General features: G+C 58.5%; 2 protein-coding genes across 2 annotated transcripts in view; one reads left to right on the top strand and one right to left on the bottom strand.

Annotated features, from left to right (window-relative positions):
- The window catches only part of EVC2 (EvC ciliary complex subunit 2), an 85,520-nt gene extending 73,820 nt beyond the window's left edge, over positions 1-11,700 (bottom strand). The window contains exons 1-5 of the mRNA XM_036281223.1: positions 11,500-11,700; positions 7,585-7,653; positions 5,617-5,803; positions 2,626-2,735; positions 648-701 (exon numbers count right to left, since the gene is read on the bottom strand). Of these exons, the coding sequence (XP_036137116.1) occupies positions 648-701; positions 2,626-2,735; positions 5,617-5,803; positions 7,585-7,653; positions 11,500-11,700 (621 nt within the window). The remainder of the gene's footprint in view (positions 1-647; positions 702-2,625; positions 2,736-5,616; positions 5,804-7,584; positions 7,654-11,499) is intronic.
- A 2,789-nt stretch (positions 11,701-14,489) lies between these two features.
- Positions 14,490-18,430, top strand: part of EVC (EvC ciliary complex subunit 1) — a 52,940-nt gene continuing 48,999 nt past the window's right edge. Inside the window, exons 1-2 of the mRNA XM_036281165.1 lie at positions 14,490-14,663; positions 17,633-17,758. Of these exons, the coding sequence (XP_036137058.1) occupies positions 14,490-14,663; positions 17,633-17,758 (300 nt within the window). The remainder of the gene's footprint in view (positions 14,664-17,632; positions 17,759-18,430) is intronic.

Genomic DNA, 18,430 nt, shown 5'->3' with positions numbered 1-18,430 from the left:
GGCCGAGGCCCCTGCACCTGCCGTCCGGTGGGGCCCCCTGGCATCATCGAACCTGGGGTGGGCTCGGGACCCTGACACACCAGCCATGTGACCTCGGGCACATTACGTGACCTCACTGTGCCTCGGTTTCCCCTACTACACAATGGGGGTGATTTAAAAATAGCCTCAATCTCCCGAGACTATGAGGACGACAGGAGTCCCACAGGTCCCACAGGTAAAGCGTTCAGAACGCCTGGCGCTCGGCAGGTGCTTGAGAAACGGGGGGGCGGCTGTGAGGTGAGGGAACCCTGGTGACCCACGAACGAGGCAGCGCCGGGCTGTGACGGCGCGAACTGACCGGCAGGAAAGCCAACGTGCGGACGGTGACCAGCAGAGGCGGCGAGACTGGCCCCCGTCGGTAGGGCTCCAGGCAGGTCCGAGAAGACAAACCACGGCCACCAGCAGCTCAGCGGCAAACACTGCGGGCGGCGGTGAGGGCGGCCACCTGGGAAACTAGCCACACAGGCCACACCGGGGTCCCAGACTGCCGCCGCCGCAGCCCCAGCCCAGCGTGGGCCACCGCGGGCCCCTCCCCCGGCTCTGAGGACAGGACACCGCACAGCACACACGGGCATCGGGGGGTGTCCAGGCTGGACCCTGACTCTTACCTTCACCTTCTCCTCTGCTGTGATGGTGAAGAGAGCTCTCAGCTGCGTTCTGTTCTGGAAGGAAGGAAAGTGTCGGTCAGCAGGTCTGGAGTCGGGAGCACGGGTGACAGCCGGTGTGCTCCCCCCCCCCCCGTGCCTGGAGCTTTGAGGGGCCGTGAGTGCGGGGTCGGGGCTGCCGGGGTGGGAGCTCGTAAGGTCAGAGCTCACGGGGTCAGAGGTCTCGGGTCGGGGTTCGCGGGGTCGGGGCTCGCGGGGCCGGAGGTCTCGGGGTCGGGGCTCGCGGGGCCGGAGGTCTCGGGGTCGGTTCTCGCGGGGTCGGAGGTCTCGGGATCGGGGCTCACGGGGTCGGAGGTCTCGGGGTCGGTTCTCGCGGGGTCGGAGGTCTCGGGGTCGGTTCTCGCGGGGTCGGAGGTCTCGGGGTCGGGGCTCGCGGGGTCGGAGGTCTCGGGGTCGGGACTCGCGGGGTCGGAGGTCTCGGGGTCGGGGCTCGTGGGGTCAGAGGTCTCGGGGTCGGGACTCGCGGGGTCGGAGGTCTCCGGATCGGGGCTCACGGGGTCGGAGGTCTCGGGGTCGGGGCTCACGGGGTCGGAGGTCTCGGGGTCGGGGCTCGCGGGGTCGGAGGTCTCGGGGTCGGGGCTCACGGGGTCGGAGGTCTCGGGGTCGGGGCTCGCGGGGTCGGAGGTCTCGGGGTCGGGGCTCGCGGGGTCGGAGGTCTCGGGGTCGGGGCTCGCGGGGTCGGAGGTCACTACCTGATCTCATTTTATCGGGGACACTCCTCCTAACACCACAGGCAGGCCCAGGGGCCGAGGGTCCCGTGACCTGGGAGTGGGGTCTGAGCCTCATCTCCCACGCCCACGAACAGCACTTTCTCCAGGGGCTGACGTCAGAACTAAATGACCCAAGTAACTAGCGCGCGAGCTGCTGGAGGACAGGGCGGGAGCTCTTCCTCCCGCGTCCCGCGTCCCGGGCGCGCACCTGTGGCTCACGCCACCTGACCGCTGCACTCCCTGCCACGGGGATCAGTACAAAGGTGAGCGAGCCCTGGCCCGTGTGGCTCAGCGCTGAGCCTCGGCCCTCGGACCAAAGGGCCTCAGGTTCGATTCCCAGTCACGGCACGGGCCTGGGGTACAGGTTTGATCCCCAGCCCGGCCAGGGATGTGCAGGAAGCAGCCAATCCACGTTTCTCTCTCACACTGATATTTCTCTCTCTCCTCCCTTCCACTCTGCCTAAAAGTCGATGGAAAAATGTCCTTAAGTGAGGATACAACAAAAAAAATAGGTGAATGAATGGGCTGAATAGCATCCTCCCAAATCCGTATGGTAAAGCCCTGCCTGTATATAGGGTCTCAACAGAAGCCATTAAGGTAAACTGAGGCCATGGGGTGGGCTCTCTAGAGTGACGGGTCCTTGGAGGAGAGGACTTAGGGCACAGAAGGCCCACCATGCAGGCCCAGGAGAAGCCTCAGAGGGGCCCCACCCTGCGGACCCCGGGCCTCAGCTTCCAGCCTAGAGCGTGAAGTACGTTTTCGCTGTTTTGCGCCGTCCGACCCCTGGTGCGTTGTCCCGGCAGCTCGGATGCTGCTGGCTGATGCTCACTATGTGCGAGGCACAGCCTGAGGGACCTGCACCGCTCTGTCACCTTTATGACAGCCGAGTCCGCCCGCAGGGGTAACTACCCCGGGTCATGGTGAGCCGAGGGACCCAGGTTCATGGCAAAGTGTGAGATGCCTGGGGCGGTGCACGCCTCTGGGGTTTGAATCAAGGAGGGAAGAGAGGGCGGGGGAAGGGCAGAGGGGCAGATCGGTGCCTAAGTGTGGGGGCGGCGAGACAGAGGGAGGTGTCGGGGTGGGGAGGACGGAGGGGAGGGCAGAGGGCGGAGGCGGGGGCATCGGGGCGGGGAGGGCGTCGGGGCGGGGAGGGCGGAGGTGAGGGCGTCGAGGCAGTGAGGACAGAGGCGAGGGCACCGGGCAGTACCCACCGATGACGAGCTCTGAAAGGTGAGCAGGGCCGGCAGCATCAGGGTCTCTCCACGCCCAGCGGCTCCGGCCTCCAGCGAGGCTGTGTAGCTGACCGAGAAGGAGTCTCCAACTGCTCAGAGAAGGCACAGGGAGTCACAACAGGAGCCTCTGCCATGCAGCCACGCCTGCCACCCCAGACAGCCACGCCATCGAAAGGTGGCCGAGGCCCATGCCGCAGCAGGGGACCCTTTCAGGTTGCCTTACTGTTAGCCTGTTAGTAGGGCGAGGGTGCCCTCCTAGTGCCCCAGGTTTTCCCTCGGAAGGGGCCGTAGGCAGGTGCCAGGAGCCAGGCCCCCTTTAAGCCCTGTCGTACCTGATGCCCCCACCCAGCACTGCCTGGGCCTGGGGGCAGCGTCTGTCCCGCGATGCAGGGTGTGTTTACTCAGTCTTAGGAAATCTAGAACCTTTCTGTTGTTGGAACCCAGACGGGATCTGTTTGTCCCCAACAATCCCAACCGCACAACTAAAGAGAGGAGCCTGCAGGACGGGCCTGGTGACAGAAGATGCACCTGCTGCTTAGACACCTCCAGGCAGCCGGGTCTGTGGGCGCAAGCGGCCTGGGCCTGCAGGGGGCAGTGCAGGTCACGGGGCTCATGCAGGGTCCCCAGTGCCATGGTCTCTCGCTGGCCCTCGACCCCTTAATTACAAAACTCGATTGTTGGCAGTGAAGGGAGAGCGTCCCTGGGGGGCGGGTTCCTGCTCAGAGCTCCGCTTGGGACGAAGTCAGCGCGGAAGACGCCTGCTCCCAGCAGAAGGCACCTCTGCCATGGCGGGGCCGTACTATCACCCCAAGGGGGGACAGCAGGTTCCGAGGAACTAGTGGACGGAGGAACCCACACGAGACCGGGGGACAGAGCGGCCACCACCGCATGATGCCACGTCTCAGTGCCGCTCCTGGAGGGGAGACGGTGTGAACAGGAGCTGCCACCCGATGCTGCAGATGGATCGAGTCCGCTGCACCCACGAAGGAATTCCTGCCGCTCAGCTGACCTCTCCCTGGCTCTGGGCACCTCGCAGAGACCGAAGGCACTTTGTACACAAACACCAAAAGGAAGGTCTCTGTGCCCCTCCTTTGGGGCAGCTGCCACAGCCCAGGGAAGTGCTGAGGGTGGGGTTTGGGGACATGGCTGAGCCGGTCAGGACGGAACTGGGTGACTACAGGGCTGAGACAGTGAGATATGTAGGTGTGTATGTATATGTGTACTTTTTAACAGCTTTGAGACAGAATTTACATACCATTCAGTTAACCTACGTTACATGTGAAGTTCAAGGAATTTTAGTGTATTTACAGAGTTGTACAACCATCACCCCAATCTAAGTTTAGAATGTGCCATCACCCTAAAAAAAGCCACATGCCCAATGACAATGACTGGCATTGCCACCCCAGCCCCAGTCACCAGCCTACTTCCTCTGGGATAAATCTGCCGTCTCTGGACACTCACAGGACGGAACCCTGCACTAGGTGTTCTTCATGTCTGCTCTCTCTCTCTGAGCAGGCTTTTTGGGGGCATACCTATGTTGGAGCACGGGCCAGTATTTCATTTGTTTTCATTGCCAAGTAATATTCCACTGTGTGGCTACACCACACCTTCTTGACTTGATACTCTTGTGTCCCTGAACTCTGTGGACTTTGTAAAAAGCGAAGCACATGAAAACATGACATTCAACTAACTCGGCTTCTGAGACGAAGGAGCCGCACCCTCCGTAGCTGGAGGAACCGGCGGCTTCCAGGCATCACCGTTGGGGGGGGGGGGGGGCGTCTGGGCAGAAGAACATTTTGGGAAGAAGCTGGTTTCAGGATTTCTCATTTAACTTCAGAATTCTGGACTCCGGATTTTTAAAAACGTACAGTGGCCAGAATCTTGGTCTCAGATTTAAATTCCTTTTGGCTTGAATATATTTGAATTTCAATTTGTGGGAGCTGCAACCCTGAGATTTCCATTCTCCCTGAGAATCTGCAGAAGGGACGCGTCCCTGTCGGAGGATTTTATGCAGCTAACCTCAGGGCTGTCTTTTCACGCTGCGAATCCGCGATTCACCTTGCTGAATGGGATGTGATCAGAATGGGTATTAGGACAAGGGAGACTTTCCAGCCTTGGCTTTAGAGTCTATTTCAATAATGTAATAATACTGAGCCACCTCCAGAGCCTTCACAGGCAGGAAACAGAACTCTCCACTCGCCGCCCTCCCAGAGGACACATTCGGGGGCAGTGGGAGGTGGTTTGGGGGAGCAGGGCTATCCGAGTCCTGGCCGACAGCTGACCCCCTTCCCCAGAGGCCCAGCCACCACCCGCCCTTTCTCCCTGGGCAGTGCCCCGCACCTGACCGGGCAGTTCGGGTGTGCACCTCCAGTCAGCCCACCCTGCTCGTGACAGTGGGTTCATGCAGAAAGCAAGACGGGTCCCGCGGGACCGGGCTCCTGCCCACACGCCGGGGGGTGCCAGCCGATGGCCACGGCCGGTCGGTCGGCGGCCCGTGTGATCGCATCTACGGGCCTTCCGACTTCCCCGGCGTGTGCACAGGGCTGTCCGCCTGACACGCTCTCGTGTGCCCCGTTCCTCGTGTATTCGGACCTCTGTCCACACACCCCAAGAGGGGTTCTGCGTTTTACTGAGTGATGGCGATGTTGGTCATGTGGACAAAGACATACTGGGGCTCACTATAAATCCTACCTTTGTTCATGTTTGAAATTTTTTAAAAGAACAATTGAATATATATAATTTTTAAAAAACACTTTTCCCAAATCCTCCCTCTCTGTAATTTAAGTAACCAATCCAGTTTGTTGGGCGCAGGTATTGGGAGGTGGTCGCTCCTCTGACGCCCCCATGGGAAGTCCACTGTGAGCATCACAGGGAACACGTGTACGTGTCTAAGGACATGCCTGTGGCAGGTCACGTGCCCCTGAGCCTGTCCGCCGTCTCCCTCCCTGACCTGGGCCACTGGGCCTTCACCTGGCAGAAACTTCTTCCTGAAAGCCAGGAACCCCGCCGAGGTCCTGTTCCCAGCCGACTCCCGGAGGATGAGGCCCGTGATGTTGTCGAGCAGATGCAGGTCTGACAGGTTGGCTGCCGCAGGTGTCTGGGTGTTGTTCACCAGCAGGTGCACCTGAGCCGTCTGCGCCACCCTCAGCCCGGACACCTAGGACAGGGTGACACGAGGGCAGATTCAGGGACAATCCCACTCCCGAAAATGACGCTCCAGCTCGACTTGTGCATGGTAGGTCTCTGGGCAGAGAAGGTCCATGCATACATGCATGCATGTCTACATATGTGTAAGGACACACGCATGTGCGCACACGCTCACACTTGCATGCACATGACAGAACACATCTCCAGGAGGACACTGTGGTCTCCCAAAGGTCCTGAGAATTCATCAGGTCTGATTGCAAAGGCCCTAGGAGAGTTCTGACACAGCCAAGCTGTTGCCTGGTGACAGTTTCAAAGTAACTAGGACCCTGAGATGCTGTAAAATCATTCCCGCAGAGAAACATTGAAGAAAACACACCACAGAACCAACGCCAGGCTGGGGAGAGTGTGACAAATTGGTGCCACCAAGAAAAGCAAACAATGGTTCTTCCTTACGCCCTCCTTTTGAAGATTCGGCCCAGACCCCGGCCCAGAGCCTCTGATTGCCATCTGGTCTGCGGCAGCCCCTGAGCTGGTCTCCTGCCTGCAGGCCGGGCCCCTCGGAGTCGGACTGGCCGTCTGACGCGTGGCTGCTGGAAGCCGCCCAGTGGCCAGCAGCCTGGCTCCACAGCCGGCCTCTGATCCCCGCCCTGCCCCCTCTCTAACTCACCTGCCACCCTCCCTAGCCTCCTTTGCTCAGCAGGTCCCGAGAGAAGTGACTCTGGAGCACGAGTGCAAAGGCAGGCTGCAGAGCTGTGTACAGTGCACCGCCACCTACGTGCGCAGGGGGGGGAGGTACGCCTACGGACACTCACAGGTACACACACACTCCCGACTGCAGGCACGTGGCAGGAAACACCTCTAGAAGGACACAGGGCACGCTGGAGCACTCGCTGCATCCGAGGAGGGGAACAAGACCCCTGATGAGGTTGTGCATCAAGGGGTCACGCAGCAGGCTGGGCGGCCCAAACCCTGCACATCCCAGAGCAAGGGCTGCCCTGGGCCAGCTCCCAGACACTGACCTCTACAGCCCTTGGAATATCCTGCGTGGTAAGAGTGTCTCCGTATACCTGGGCCTGGGGCCACACCAGGTAGCTCGTGCAAACACGTGACTCCTGGCGGGGCCCTGGGCCTAGCTGCGCCAGGTGACCTCCGGAGGGCTGGGGACTGAGTGACTGAGGCAGGTCCATGGCTACTCCGCGCCGACGTGACCCGCCCACAGTAGGAATCCTGGCCACCAGGGCTCCGGTGAGCGTCCCTGGCTGCCATCACACGTCCCTGGAAAACTAAACGCTGTCCACACAATTCCACCAGCAGAGGACAGTGGGCAGTGTGTTCTCCTCTGCTGACTTCAATCCGTGTCCTTGTGACGTAATGAACTGTGACTCTGAGCACATCCGCTCTGCTGAGTTCTGAGTCCCAGAGAACCACGGAGCCTGAGGGTGGGCTTGGGGACCCCACCACGAGGACACTGTGAAAAGCCACCTCGTGGGATTACAGACCCAAAAGACATTAAATGACTCTTTAAACTGTCAAGTACCACATCAATGTGGAAACTTGGTCTAAGGGACCACAGTGGATTTTCACTAACAATAATTTAATTGTTACCAAAAATCTTAGCCCCAGTGAAATAATACATAAATCCCTCGTGGGTCAGGTCACACACATGTGTCCAGACCTGGCAGAGACGCCTGTGACCTGTCCGTTGCTGACCACACGACCTCACTACCGTACGGGCAGAATCAGCGGGCAGAATCAGCAGCCCCCCTTCAGGCACGGCCCCCACAGACTCACCACTGCGCACTTCTGAAAAATCACCCCGTGTGCGGTGCTTCCTAGACCATCTCTCGAAACGTCTCCAAACTGCGAGAGAACATAGAAATTATTAGAAAACAAAACACATGTCATACTACACACATCGAATAAAAGTACAAGATGAACTTTTAAGGGGGGTGAAGAAATTACTTCTGCTGGTCTAGTAACTGCCTTAAGTCTCGAAGACTTTTTAAGAAAGAGCATTAAAGGACTGGAATTTAAAATCTACGAGGAAAGAAGAATGTGGATGTGGACAGGGGAGCCTCTTCCTGGTCTGGGGGTGAATGTGAATGACACCCGTTGTCATAGGGGTGCCACAAACCAGGGCTGCCCTTCCAGCAGGAGGCGTGTGAGCAGAGCCGTGGACAAACCCTTTCCTGGCTGCTCACACGGCCTGGGTGTCGGCTGGTGGGGTACACCAGCCCCACACAGCAGTGAGGGAGGGAACGTGGATCGAGGTGCACCAGCTGGCTTCCCCTGAGCTGGGTCCCTCATCAGTGTCGAGAAGTACCCAGATTTGGCCTCCTCCAGCCCTGTACTGGGTCCCCTGGACAGATCCCAATGGAGAACTAGGGCTCACCCACCAAATACCAGCCCCCATTGCCCCTCATCCTCACAATGTGTTCCTTCTGTCCTTGCCACATGCCCTCTGACCCCAGGGCCTGGCCCCCACGGAACGGATGCACCCTTTACCTACCGTACTCTGAATCCCGGACCAGGCATCTCTCGGGGACATCAGTGATCATAACAATGGCTATTATTTCCCAGGTGCCAGCCGTATGCCCATCACTTTACATACCCCAATTCTATTTCTCCCATCTCACAGACGAGAAAACTAAGGCTCCTGGAGGTTACCTCACTTGCCCACGGTCACACAGGCAGGAAGCTTAGACTCCACCTTGGCCTGTGTGACTCTACATCCTGTGATTCTTCCACAAACTCGTCCGTCTCCAGAGCGTGACTCTCCGGCTGCTCAGGTGACCAAGGACGCAGGGGAAGCGCTGTTCCCGAGGCCACGCTGACACCCGCCGCAGCATCAGCCCACCCTGACCTCTGCACACCCTACCCTCATGCTCCTTGGCACGCCAGGACCCCGGCCAGTCTCAGAGTCGGGGACCTGGTGGCTGGTCTTCGATGCTCACGCTGCTGCCTGCAAGCCACCACCTAAGAAATGCAGCTTGTGGAGCAAACACGGGCAGGAGGGCCGGAGGAGCACCCAGGTCAGCTAAGGGCACCCCTAGTCTTCCGTCTGCGCAGAGCCGTGGACAAACCCTTTCCTGGCTGCTCACACGGCCTGGGTGTCGTGGTTTCATCCTTGACTCCTCTCTGTCTTTCTCTCAACCTGCACCCACTCCCAGCAAATCCCACTGGCTTCACCGAGCCTTCAGAATAAATCCACAACCCCACAGCTTCTCAGCAGCCGCTAACCGCCCTAGTGCCGCTTGTCTCCATCACCCGCCTGGTCTGCAACTGCCTCTCCTTGGTCTTCCGGCTCCCACCGCGGCCCTCTGTTCTGCGAGGATGCGCTACTAAGACGGGCAGAGCACGCCAAGTCCCTGCTCCCAGGGCTCCCGTCTCACTCGGGGTAACCACCAGAGTCCTGGCCACTGACGTGTCAACGAGGCCTTTCCGCATCGCCCCTCCCCTTCCCCTCGCCCTCCGCTGGGGCCACACAGGCTCCATGCTGGTCCTGGACCACGCCGAGCACACCCGCCCATGGCCTTTGTCCCGTTACCCCAGTCTGGGCAGCTCGTCCAGCACGGCTTTGCCCCCACTCCTTCCACCCAGGGCTCTGCCCAGCGGTCTGCCTCCCAAGGCGCCTTCCCTGACCACCTGTCGAGAGGGCGTCACCGCCATCTCTCTCAGTCCCCTGCCCACTGTATTTCTCTGTAGCCGGAGCCATCAACGGCCGCACCACAGAGTGACACCAGTGCTCAGGGTCTTTTCCCTGCCCCGAGAACGCAGGTCTCTTAAGACTGTCCTGGTCCCTGTATCCCAAGCACCCAGAACACAGCCCGGCACCTGGAGGACTTCATACACACCGGTGATGACGGCCCACTCAGAGGCCTCTTGTCCACACCACCCTTGGCTGCTTCCCTCCTTCCAACAGAACTCCCCATGGTGACGGGAGTGTCCTGCAGTCTGGGCTGTCCAACACAGCCGCCACTGGCACAGGGGACACTGAGCACTTGACACGTGTACATTTGATAGCCACGCGTGGCTCTGGTTGCTGTACTGGACAGAGCAGCTCTAGACCACCTGGGAAACGGTGGCACCTGCATACGGGTTCCCCTTTGCAGAGGAGACCGATAATAAGTTAACAGTGAGCCCTTATGTTGAGGTCTTCAAAGCACTTTCTTTTTTTTTTTTTTTATCCTCACTCGAGAGCATTTTTTTTTTTTTTTTTGCATTTATCGTCAGATAGAACTGGAGGAAGAGAGAGAAAGAAACATCGATGTGAGAGAGACACATCGACTGGTTGCTTGGCCACCCACACGACCCCATCCGGGGCCGGGGACAAACTGCAACCAAGATACATGCCCTTAGCGGGAACCGAACCCAGGTCTCTCTGGTCCGGGGGCCAACGCTCTAACCACTGAGCAACCGGCCAGGGCACAAGGCACTTTCTTGCAGAGCCTAGCAACAAACTTCCACCGGAATGTTCCGGCACTGGCTCCCCAGAGGGAAGGCCAGGGAGTGGGCTCCGAACTGGGGATCAGGGCCAGAGCCCAGGGCTCCCGCAAAGCCGGGCCAGGTACTTCCCACCTTGGGCGGCAGGAGCAGGTAATGGGACTCTGAAATGTCCCGTCAGGGTACTTTTGGAAAGCTCAGAAAGTTGACAGCATTATTTTTGTCTTATCTGGTAAAAACCTAAGAACCTATAATAGAAAGTGAATATCTCATTCAAGAGACCTAAAAATCTAGATCAACTGTAGCAGATGCCCTGGGGCTGCAGGTAGAGAATCTACTGGACCAGGGACCTGGGTGCTGGGGAGGGCTGGAGACCCCCAGGGCGGCGAGAGGCCAGACCACTGGACAGACACTCCTGGGACAGAAGCCTGGGTTTGCCAGGGGCCTTGGGGGTGAAGGGGGAGGGAAGCGGTCAGATGGATATACCTTGGACAGATCACCTGCAGCTCTGGGGAAAGGGATCCGAGAGCACACATTAGGGGGCTGGGGGAGACCCAGAGACAACAGTCACTAAAGGGGGGGAAAGAGGTGGGGACTGAACTCAGGGGCGGGTGGGGTGGGGGAGGGGCAGGTATCTGAGCCAAAAGGGAGAAAAAGGCAGTAGGACTGGTGACCAGTTTGGGGACCAGGGCCGGAGCCCAGGGCTCCCGCACAGCCTGACACTGAAATCTAGGGTGACAGCCGGGCTCTGTGCCTTCCCCAGTTTGGGACCACAGCGGGAGGGGCAGGGCCAAGAACGAAATGGCTAAATTCATCAGCCTGGAAGGGGACTGCGGTCACTCCAGCCAGCACCGCCAACTGCCCTTTGTGCTGCTGTTAATCCTCACGCAGGATATTTTTCCAGCGATTTTTAGAGGGAGTGGAAGTGAGGAGGGAGGGAGGGAGAGAAACACCCACGTGAGGGGGACACATCCACTGGCTGCATCCCCACATTCCCCTGCACGGTGCGGGGCGGGCGGGGTGGAAGCTGCAACCCCCCCACGTGCTCCGGACCTGGCACCGGGGGCTACTGCCCGGAGGGCTCCCCTCGTGAGACACTCTGCGCCCCTGAACTCACCAAACCTCCCGCCCTCCGCTGCGCGCTCCCTTCCTGATAAGTTCCCGCCCCCGGAGCCTCCCACGCCGTGGACGGAGCCCACTCGCCGAGGCCCGTGGACACGGAGCCCACCCGCCTAGTGGCCGGGACGGGCCGGCCCTCCTCACCTGCGCGGTCCGCTCGGGCCCCGCCCCGGGGGCAGCGGGGGGATCCGGGGGCGCCTGCGCGCCGAGGGCTCGCCGGAGGGGACTCGGGCCCACGGGGAGCCAGCCCCGGCCCCCGGGCCCGGCGGGGAGCGCCAGGGTGGCGGCCAGGAGGCCCCCCGCCAGCACCCAAGCGGCGCGCCCCGGGGCGGCCGCCGCGCCCATCGCCGCCCAGGCCGGCGGCTCCACACTGGCGGGCGCGGCGGCGTTGCGGTCGCTTCCGGACCCCGGACCCGCCCCGCCCCGAGCATGCCCAGTGCGAGCCGCCGCGGAAAGTTTTCTGGAAGAACCGTGGCTGGAGGCCCAGGCCGGAGTGGGCGGGAGCGAGTCCCGATGCGCGGCGGCGCCGAGACCCCACTCGGGTCCGCTAGGCCCACCGAGGCTGGGCACGACCCGCACGGACCCGGTGGCTGCCTTGCTGCCAAAGATGCCAGGGGCTCCCAGTGCCCGACACCAGTGCCTACGCTGTCTCAGTCTTAGCTGAGACCCACCTTTCCTGAAGCCTTCCCTGGCACACACCGGCTGAACCGGGACGCCCCAGGCCCCGCTCCCTGGCAGAAGCTTATGCAGAGGCAAGGCCGCGTGTCCTGGAGAGCCCGAGGGGACAGCAGCACAGAGGGGCTGCAAGGGAGCCGGCTGCTCAGGGCGGGGAGGGACAAAGGGGACTCTCATCTCTGGCTGGGTTCAGTTCCGCCCAGTTGGGCACCCACTGCCTGAGCCCCTGCTGAGGATTAGCCCCTGGACCTGCCCAGGCAGCCCCCACCCCCAAACACACACACCCCCAGGGGAGGGTAGTCCAGCTACAGGAGGATGTCTGGCGGACCAGAGAGAGGAGTTGGTGTCTGGAGCCAGGAGGCAGCCGCTGAGCAAAGTCCCCGATCTCGAACTTTCTGCGGGGACAGGCTGTGCCTTGCTCCGGAGGGAAGAGGGGAGATAAGAGAGCAAGGCCTGGCAGATCATTTCCTCTGCTTCCTCCTGCCCCTGTGGGCCTCCATACAGTTCCCACCTGTTGCTGGGGAGAAGGCTCCTCTCCTGCAGCCTTCCTGCAGGGCAGCCTCAGGCCAGGAAGCCTGGCTGCTGTCAGTCCCCTTCCCCCTCCAAGGACAGGCCTTCCCTGGCTTGACCTGGACAAGATGGTGGGATTTGGGAATCTGAGAATTTATTAGCTAAGCTTCCGTCAGAGGGTGCCTGGCAGTGTGCCAGGAACCAGACAGCCAAAGGCTAAATCCTAGCACATTACTGGACCATCAATTCTATTTGACAATGAGTAATTTAAAAGATGATTTTAACATTCAAGCAACTTTATAATACAGTAAAATGCAAAGAGCACTACATTTTTAAAACTAAAGCTTGAGTCACCAAAGAAACAGGCAGCCTAAAGCAAGGACTCCAGGTTATTGCCCCCACAGACATTCCCAGGAGCCTTGGAGATGCTTCCAAGGAAACATTGAAGAAGCACTGCCTAGCGTAGTGTGAGCCCCGAAGCTGGACAGACACGGGCATTGATACCGCTGTCCCATTTCCTTGTGGCAACACCCTGAGCTAGTGACTTTTGCTCTTTAGCTGTCAGTTTCTTCGTCTAGAATAACTAAAGCTGTAACATTGCTCATCCTGCCCACCTGGAAGGGTTGATGAGGAAATGATGAAAAACTTGAGCTGCACGTTGGAGCCACTCGTGGTGGTCCCCCGGCCCGGCCCTCAGGGGGGATTGAGCTCCAAGCTGTAAGAGTGTGTGTACCTGTGTGTACACATGTGTGTTCGGCGCTGTACCCTCAGCTCTTGGGACAAAAGGTGGCACCTAGTAGCTGCTCAGTAAACGTTTGCTTAAAGAAAGAAGAGATGCTGAACTCATCTGGTTGTTTTTCTCCCCACAACAGCCTGAGAGCCTCCATGCCTGACCTTGTCTGGCTCTTCGCTGCCTGGGGCTGGTTGGATCAGCAGGTTTTCTGCAAATGCTGAGGGACGGAATGACCAGGAAGGGCTGCATTTCTCCTGGGCCTGGTGTAACGATCTCTCTGTCCACCGTCTCAGAGGGAAGCGCTGACCATCCACGGAAGAAAAGGCATTAACACAGGGTCCTTTTTTTCTTTATAGTTGAAAGTATTACAGATGTCCCTCCTTTTTCCCCCATTGACACCCCACCCTCTGCCTTCACCTCACTGTTGTCTGTGTTCATTGGTTATGCATATATGCATATAAATTCTTTGGTTTATCTCTTTCCATTCCCCCGTGCCACCCCCCTTCCCCCCGAGGTGTGTCAGTCTCTTCCCTACTTCCATGTCTCTGTATCGATTTTGTTCATCTGCGTATTTTGTTCCTTCTATTCCACGAATAAGTGAGGGCAGCCCACCACTGTCTCTGAACTTGAGGCAGTGGTAGACTGCACCAGCCAAGGGTGGCCGAGGGTAGAGGTTAGAGGCAAGGCTGGGTCGGACCTGGTGGAGTCACCTGACTCGTCTAGCTGCCTCGTCCGAAGATGGGCGGATAATAGTACCCATCTCAGAGTGTTGTTGAGAAAGTTACTGAGCTCGTCAGGCTAAAGGTTTGGCATATGCTGAGCGCTCGATAAACGTATCCGAGCAACACCCCCTTCGTTGCTGGGGACCCCTTCTCCGCTGGAAGTCCAGAGGCCCGGGTAAACCAAGGATCCTCCGAAAAGTTCTCCCGCTGAAAACCGCGCCTCCCGCCGGGCATGCTCAGTACAAAGGCAGGGCTGGGGCGGGGGTGGCTCAAAGTTTTGGGCGGAAGATCCAGGCTCCTCCCTCTGGCTCAGGCAGCGCAGGGACCCCGGAGAGGCGACGAAGGAAGGAGACGGCACAGGCCGAAAGTCGGGGAGCGCGCCCCTGGCCCCTCCGGGCTCCGAGTCCGGCGTCGCCGACCTGGCGGGGACCCTGCACGGGGGCCGTGCGCGGCGGCCGGAGGGATGCGGCCGGGCCGCGGCCTGAGCGCCCCCGATGGCCCGCAGCGGGGCGGCCTGCGGGAGCGACGCGCGGCTGCTGCTGGGCCGGGACGCGGTGCGGCCGGCGCCCGCCCTGCTGGCCCCCGCCGTGCTGCTGGGCGCCGCGCTCGGCCTCGGCCTGGGCCTCTGGCTCGGCTGCCGCGCCGCCCGCCCGCGGCCACGACATCAGGTGGGTCGGCCGAGGGGCAGCCGGGATGTGGGGAGCATGGGAAGCGGTCTTCCTCGGACCCCGGGTGGGGCTGCGAGCCCGGACTCTGCGTCCACTGGAGCGTGATCCCGGGCTTGGCGCGCAACCGGTCCTGCCCCGGGCTCCCCTTGTACTCCAGGAGGAGGCTGGAGATAGGATTTCAGAGGGAAGCGCAGAGTGACAGAAGGGCACGGTCTTGGGGTCCCCCAGAAGTGCCTGCTCCTCCCTTCCCACTCCGCCCTGTGATGTGGACAGCCACCAAAGTCCTCCGGCCTCAGCCTCCTCATCTGTAGCACCAGGGGTTCGGACTGGAAGCTGGCAGGGGCCCAGCTCAGCATGGTGGACAGGAGGGCTGGGGATCCCCGCCCCTGAATGTCCAGTCTGCTTCCTTGCGCTGTGCATTACCTAGGTAGCCTCTCCTGAGTCCGCCTGCTGCATCAGGTCGCCCGCATCCGTGCCCTCATTCCTTCATCCCTGCAGTAAAAGTTCGTCAGCACCTTTCTACTGCTAGCCCCTGGCCAGGGCTCTTAGATGCCCCCCCAATGAGCAGGATAGACCCGCCCTTGCCGCTGGACAGTCACAGCCTCCAGATTACAGTAAACATTTCATTATAACAGCTCAAGACTTCTGTGATGGGGAAATAATAGCTGCACTTATTGAGTGCTGACTGTGTTCCTTCTTGTCCTCAGAATGTTCTGTGTACACCATCCTGTTCCTGTTTGTGACTGCGATCCTTTCTCGTCTCTGAGGATGGTACACTTGTTGACGTTTTCTTTTCCGCTGCAGTATGTTTCCTGCTTGCCTTTTCTTCTGCTTGTTTTGTGTTTGTCTTTCATAGTAGAGTCTGTAATCAAGTGGCTGATGACTCTTGGCCTCCTGGTCATTCTTAACTGGGGAGCAAAACACTGATGCTCCCCTGTGAGGTGGATGAGATTTTTCTCCTGAAGTCTTTACTGTAGGATGGTCCAACTGGGGCTTTCCTGGCAGAACCCCTGCAATGGGCAGCTATGATGCTAAACAAACAGCCCCTACATCTCTGGCTTCATCATCTACCCCTCTCCACTCCACCCGGATTGCTCCAGCCACACAGCTTCCCTGGACACCTGAGCATGCTCCTGCCTCAGGGCCTTTGCACTGGCTGTGCCCTCTTTCTGGAAAGCTTTTCCCTAAGATACGTGAATGGCTTGCTGTCTCACTTCATCAGGTTTCTTCTTGAATGCCATCTTGCCCAAGAAGACGTCCCCTCCTAACGCTCTCTGTTCACCCATCCATTGTTTTCCTCTATAGCACTTGTCACCTCTGATATACCTTGTATTTCTTTATTTGTTTACATCTTGTGTCACTAGAAGGTAAGCTCCACGAAGGCAGGGGCTTTGTTTATGTTGTTCCCTGTGTTCCCAAGGACTAGAATAAGGCTTAACGCTTAGTAGATGTTCCGTAATAGTTGCTGACTGATTCCTGGATAAACAACTGCTGTTTCTTCAGTTCAGAGATTATATCGTGAGCAGCCAGTGGTCCGAAAGGCGATCGATAAGTGTCTCTGACATAATAGGATTTTAAATACAGTGGATAATATTGTTCACTGCAAACAGAGAATTAGCAAACACTGAATCATTGCCCTGAGGGGAGAGACAGGGCTGGGTTTCTGCAAGACTAGTCACATTTTCATTAACCAGTCAACACATAGCCTTGTTTTATGTGTGCTTCTGTTTAAAGACACGTTATTTAATATGTATTAGGGTTTTTGTGTGTGTGTTTTTTTTGTTGTTGTTGTTAATCCTCACCTGAGAATATTGTTTCCATTGAATTTTAGAGAGAGTAGTGGAAGGGGGAGGAGGGGAGAGACAGAGAGAGAGAGAGAGAGAGAGAGAGAGACATCATGTGAGAGAGACACATCAATTGTTTGCCCCCCACACATGCCCTGACCAGGGCTGGGGACTGAACCTGCAACCCAAGTACTTGCCCTTGATCAGGAATTGAACCCGTGACCCTTCGGCTTGTGGGCCAATGCTCTATCCACTGAGCCACGCCAGCCAGGGCTTAATGTGTACTATTGATTCCTTAAGCTTGAACTCGGGGCCAACAGCGCTGTAACTCAGGCCTGCACGAAGCTTGTCGCCCACAGGTGTTTTCTCCCCAGGCACATCACAGTCTTCCTGTGCTTGGGACCCTAGGCCACACTGCAGTACTACACCTGGGGGTCATTTTAAACAACAGAATCACCTACAGAAAGCACAACATTTCTTTTTAAGAAGGCTCTAAATAGGATACAAAAAGGACACTTGTTTGCAGTCTGAGCTGAACAAGGGGCGGTTCGTTCTCAGTTGGAAATTACACATCAGGGATCTCAAAGTTTTCACCGTTCTGCACACGCCCAGGAATGACCACAACAGTGCCCCAGCTGTTGCTTTGGGGGGTTAAAATAAAGTTTAGCAAATGGGTGAATTTGCAAGTGCAGAATCCGCACAGCATGATCACCTGTGGTTCATAATAGAGCCACTCGGTACTAAGGTAATCTAACCTATTTTCTGAAAAAGCATCCAATGACGTTATTGGGAATAACAGAATTAATGTTTATGTGCCTTTCTCGAGTTAAGCTGTTAAGCATTAAGGAGCTCCCAGGAATGAGCTTTGCCCCAAGTATTGCCTCCAGGGCGCGCGGACACGCCAAGAAGGGCTCTGGTAGCTTCTCGGGCTGACACCCGGACAGTCTGGAAGGAGGTGGAGTGGCCCCCAGGTGGGAGTGAGAGGCGGGGCAGTGCACACCCGGACAGTCTGGAAGGAGGTGGAGTGGCCCCCAGGTGGGAGTGAGAGGCAGGGCGGTGCACACCTGGCCCAGCAGAAGCCCAGAGATGAGCAGACCTAGCTGCTGGGGTGGGAGCCCAGTGGCCACAGTCCCAGGGCCAGTGGGCTGTCTGACTTCAGTGTGTTCCCCCCATTTTGGATTTTAGGTAGATGACGCTCAGAGTCTGCTCAAGAATTTGGAGTCTAATGTGCAGACCCCCTCGGAAACCGGCTCCCCATCCAGGATGAGGAAGAGAGGAGCACGGACTTCAAAGGAGGCAGAGGCTCCGGACGTAAGCAGGGTGTGTGGGTTCACCTGCCCGGGTGCAGGTTGGGAGTCCTACAGCCCACTGCAGCACAGTGTCATCCAGATGAGCCTCTGACAAGCTTGTGTCCCAATAGGCTTCTTTTCTGTGGCATAATTTACATACAGTAAAATGCGCAGGTCTGGAACGTTCCATCACCCTGCAAAGTTCTCAGTGCCGCTGTGCCCCTCTCCGGTGTACGCCCCACCCCCAGCCCCTGCCCGAGGCAGCTGTCCTTTCCAGGGCTGTGGTCGGCTTTGCTGCTGCAGACTTTTACCTGGGCCTGCATTCCCTCAGCGCCTCGCTTCTGAGATTCATCCGTGCCTCGCACCTGTCAGTCAGTCGTCCTCCGATTGCTTAGCCCGTCCCGGGGACGGCCACGGCGTGGCCCTGGCCGTGTTCGGCCATTCTGAATAAGGCTTCTGTGTATGTTTGCATATAAGTTTGCTTGTTTGTTTTATTTCTTTTAAGTAAATACCAAGTAAATATCTAGGAGGAGGAGTCCTGAGCCTCTCACAGAGATGTTAAAAGATGGGTTCTTCTTGTACCTCCTTCCCGGCCACCCACTCAGTCCAGCCTGAGCCCGCCGGTGGGGCAAGGCTCTCTGCTCAGAATCCAGGATCCTGGAACCCAGTCCCAGCTCTGCTACCTGTCTGCTGT

Source organism: Molossus molossus, unplaced genomic scaffold, assembly GCF_014108415.1.
Source record: "Molossus molossus isolate mMolMol1 unplaced genomic scaffold, mMolMol1.p scaffold_m16_p_1, whole genome shotgun sequence".
NCBI classification, from domain to species: domain Eukaryota; kingdom Metazoa; phylum Chordata; class Mammalia; order Chiroptera; family Molossidae; genus Molossus; species Molossus molossus.
This window is presented reverse-complemented; position numbering and strand designations above follow the sequence as displayed.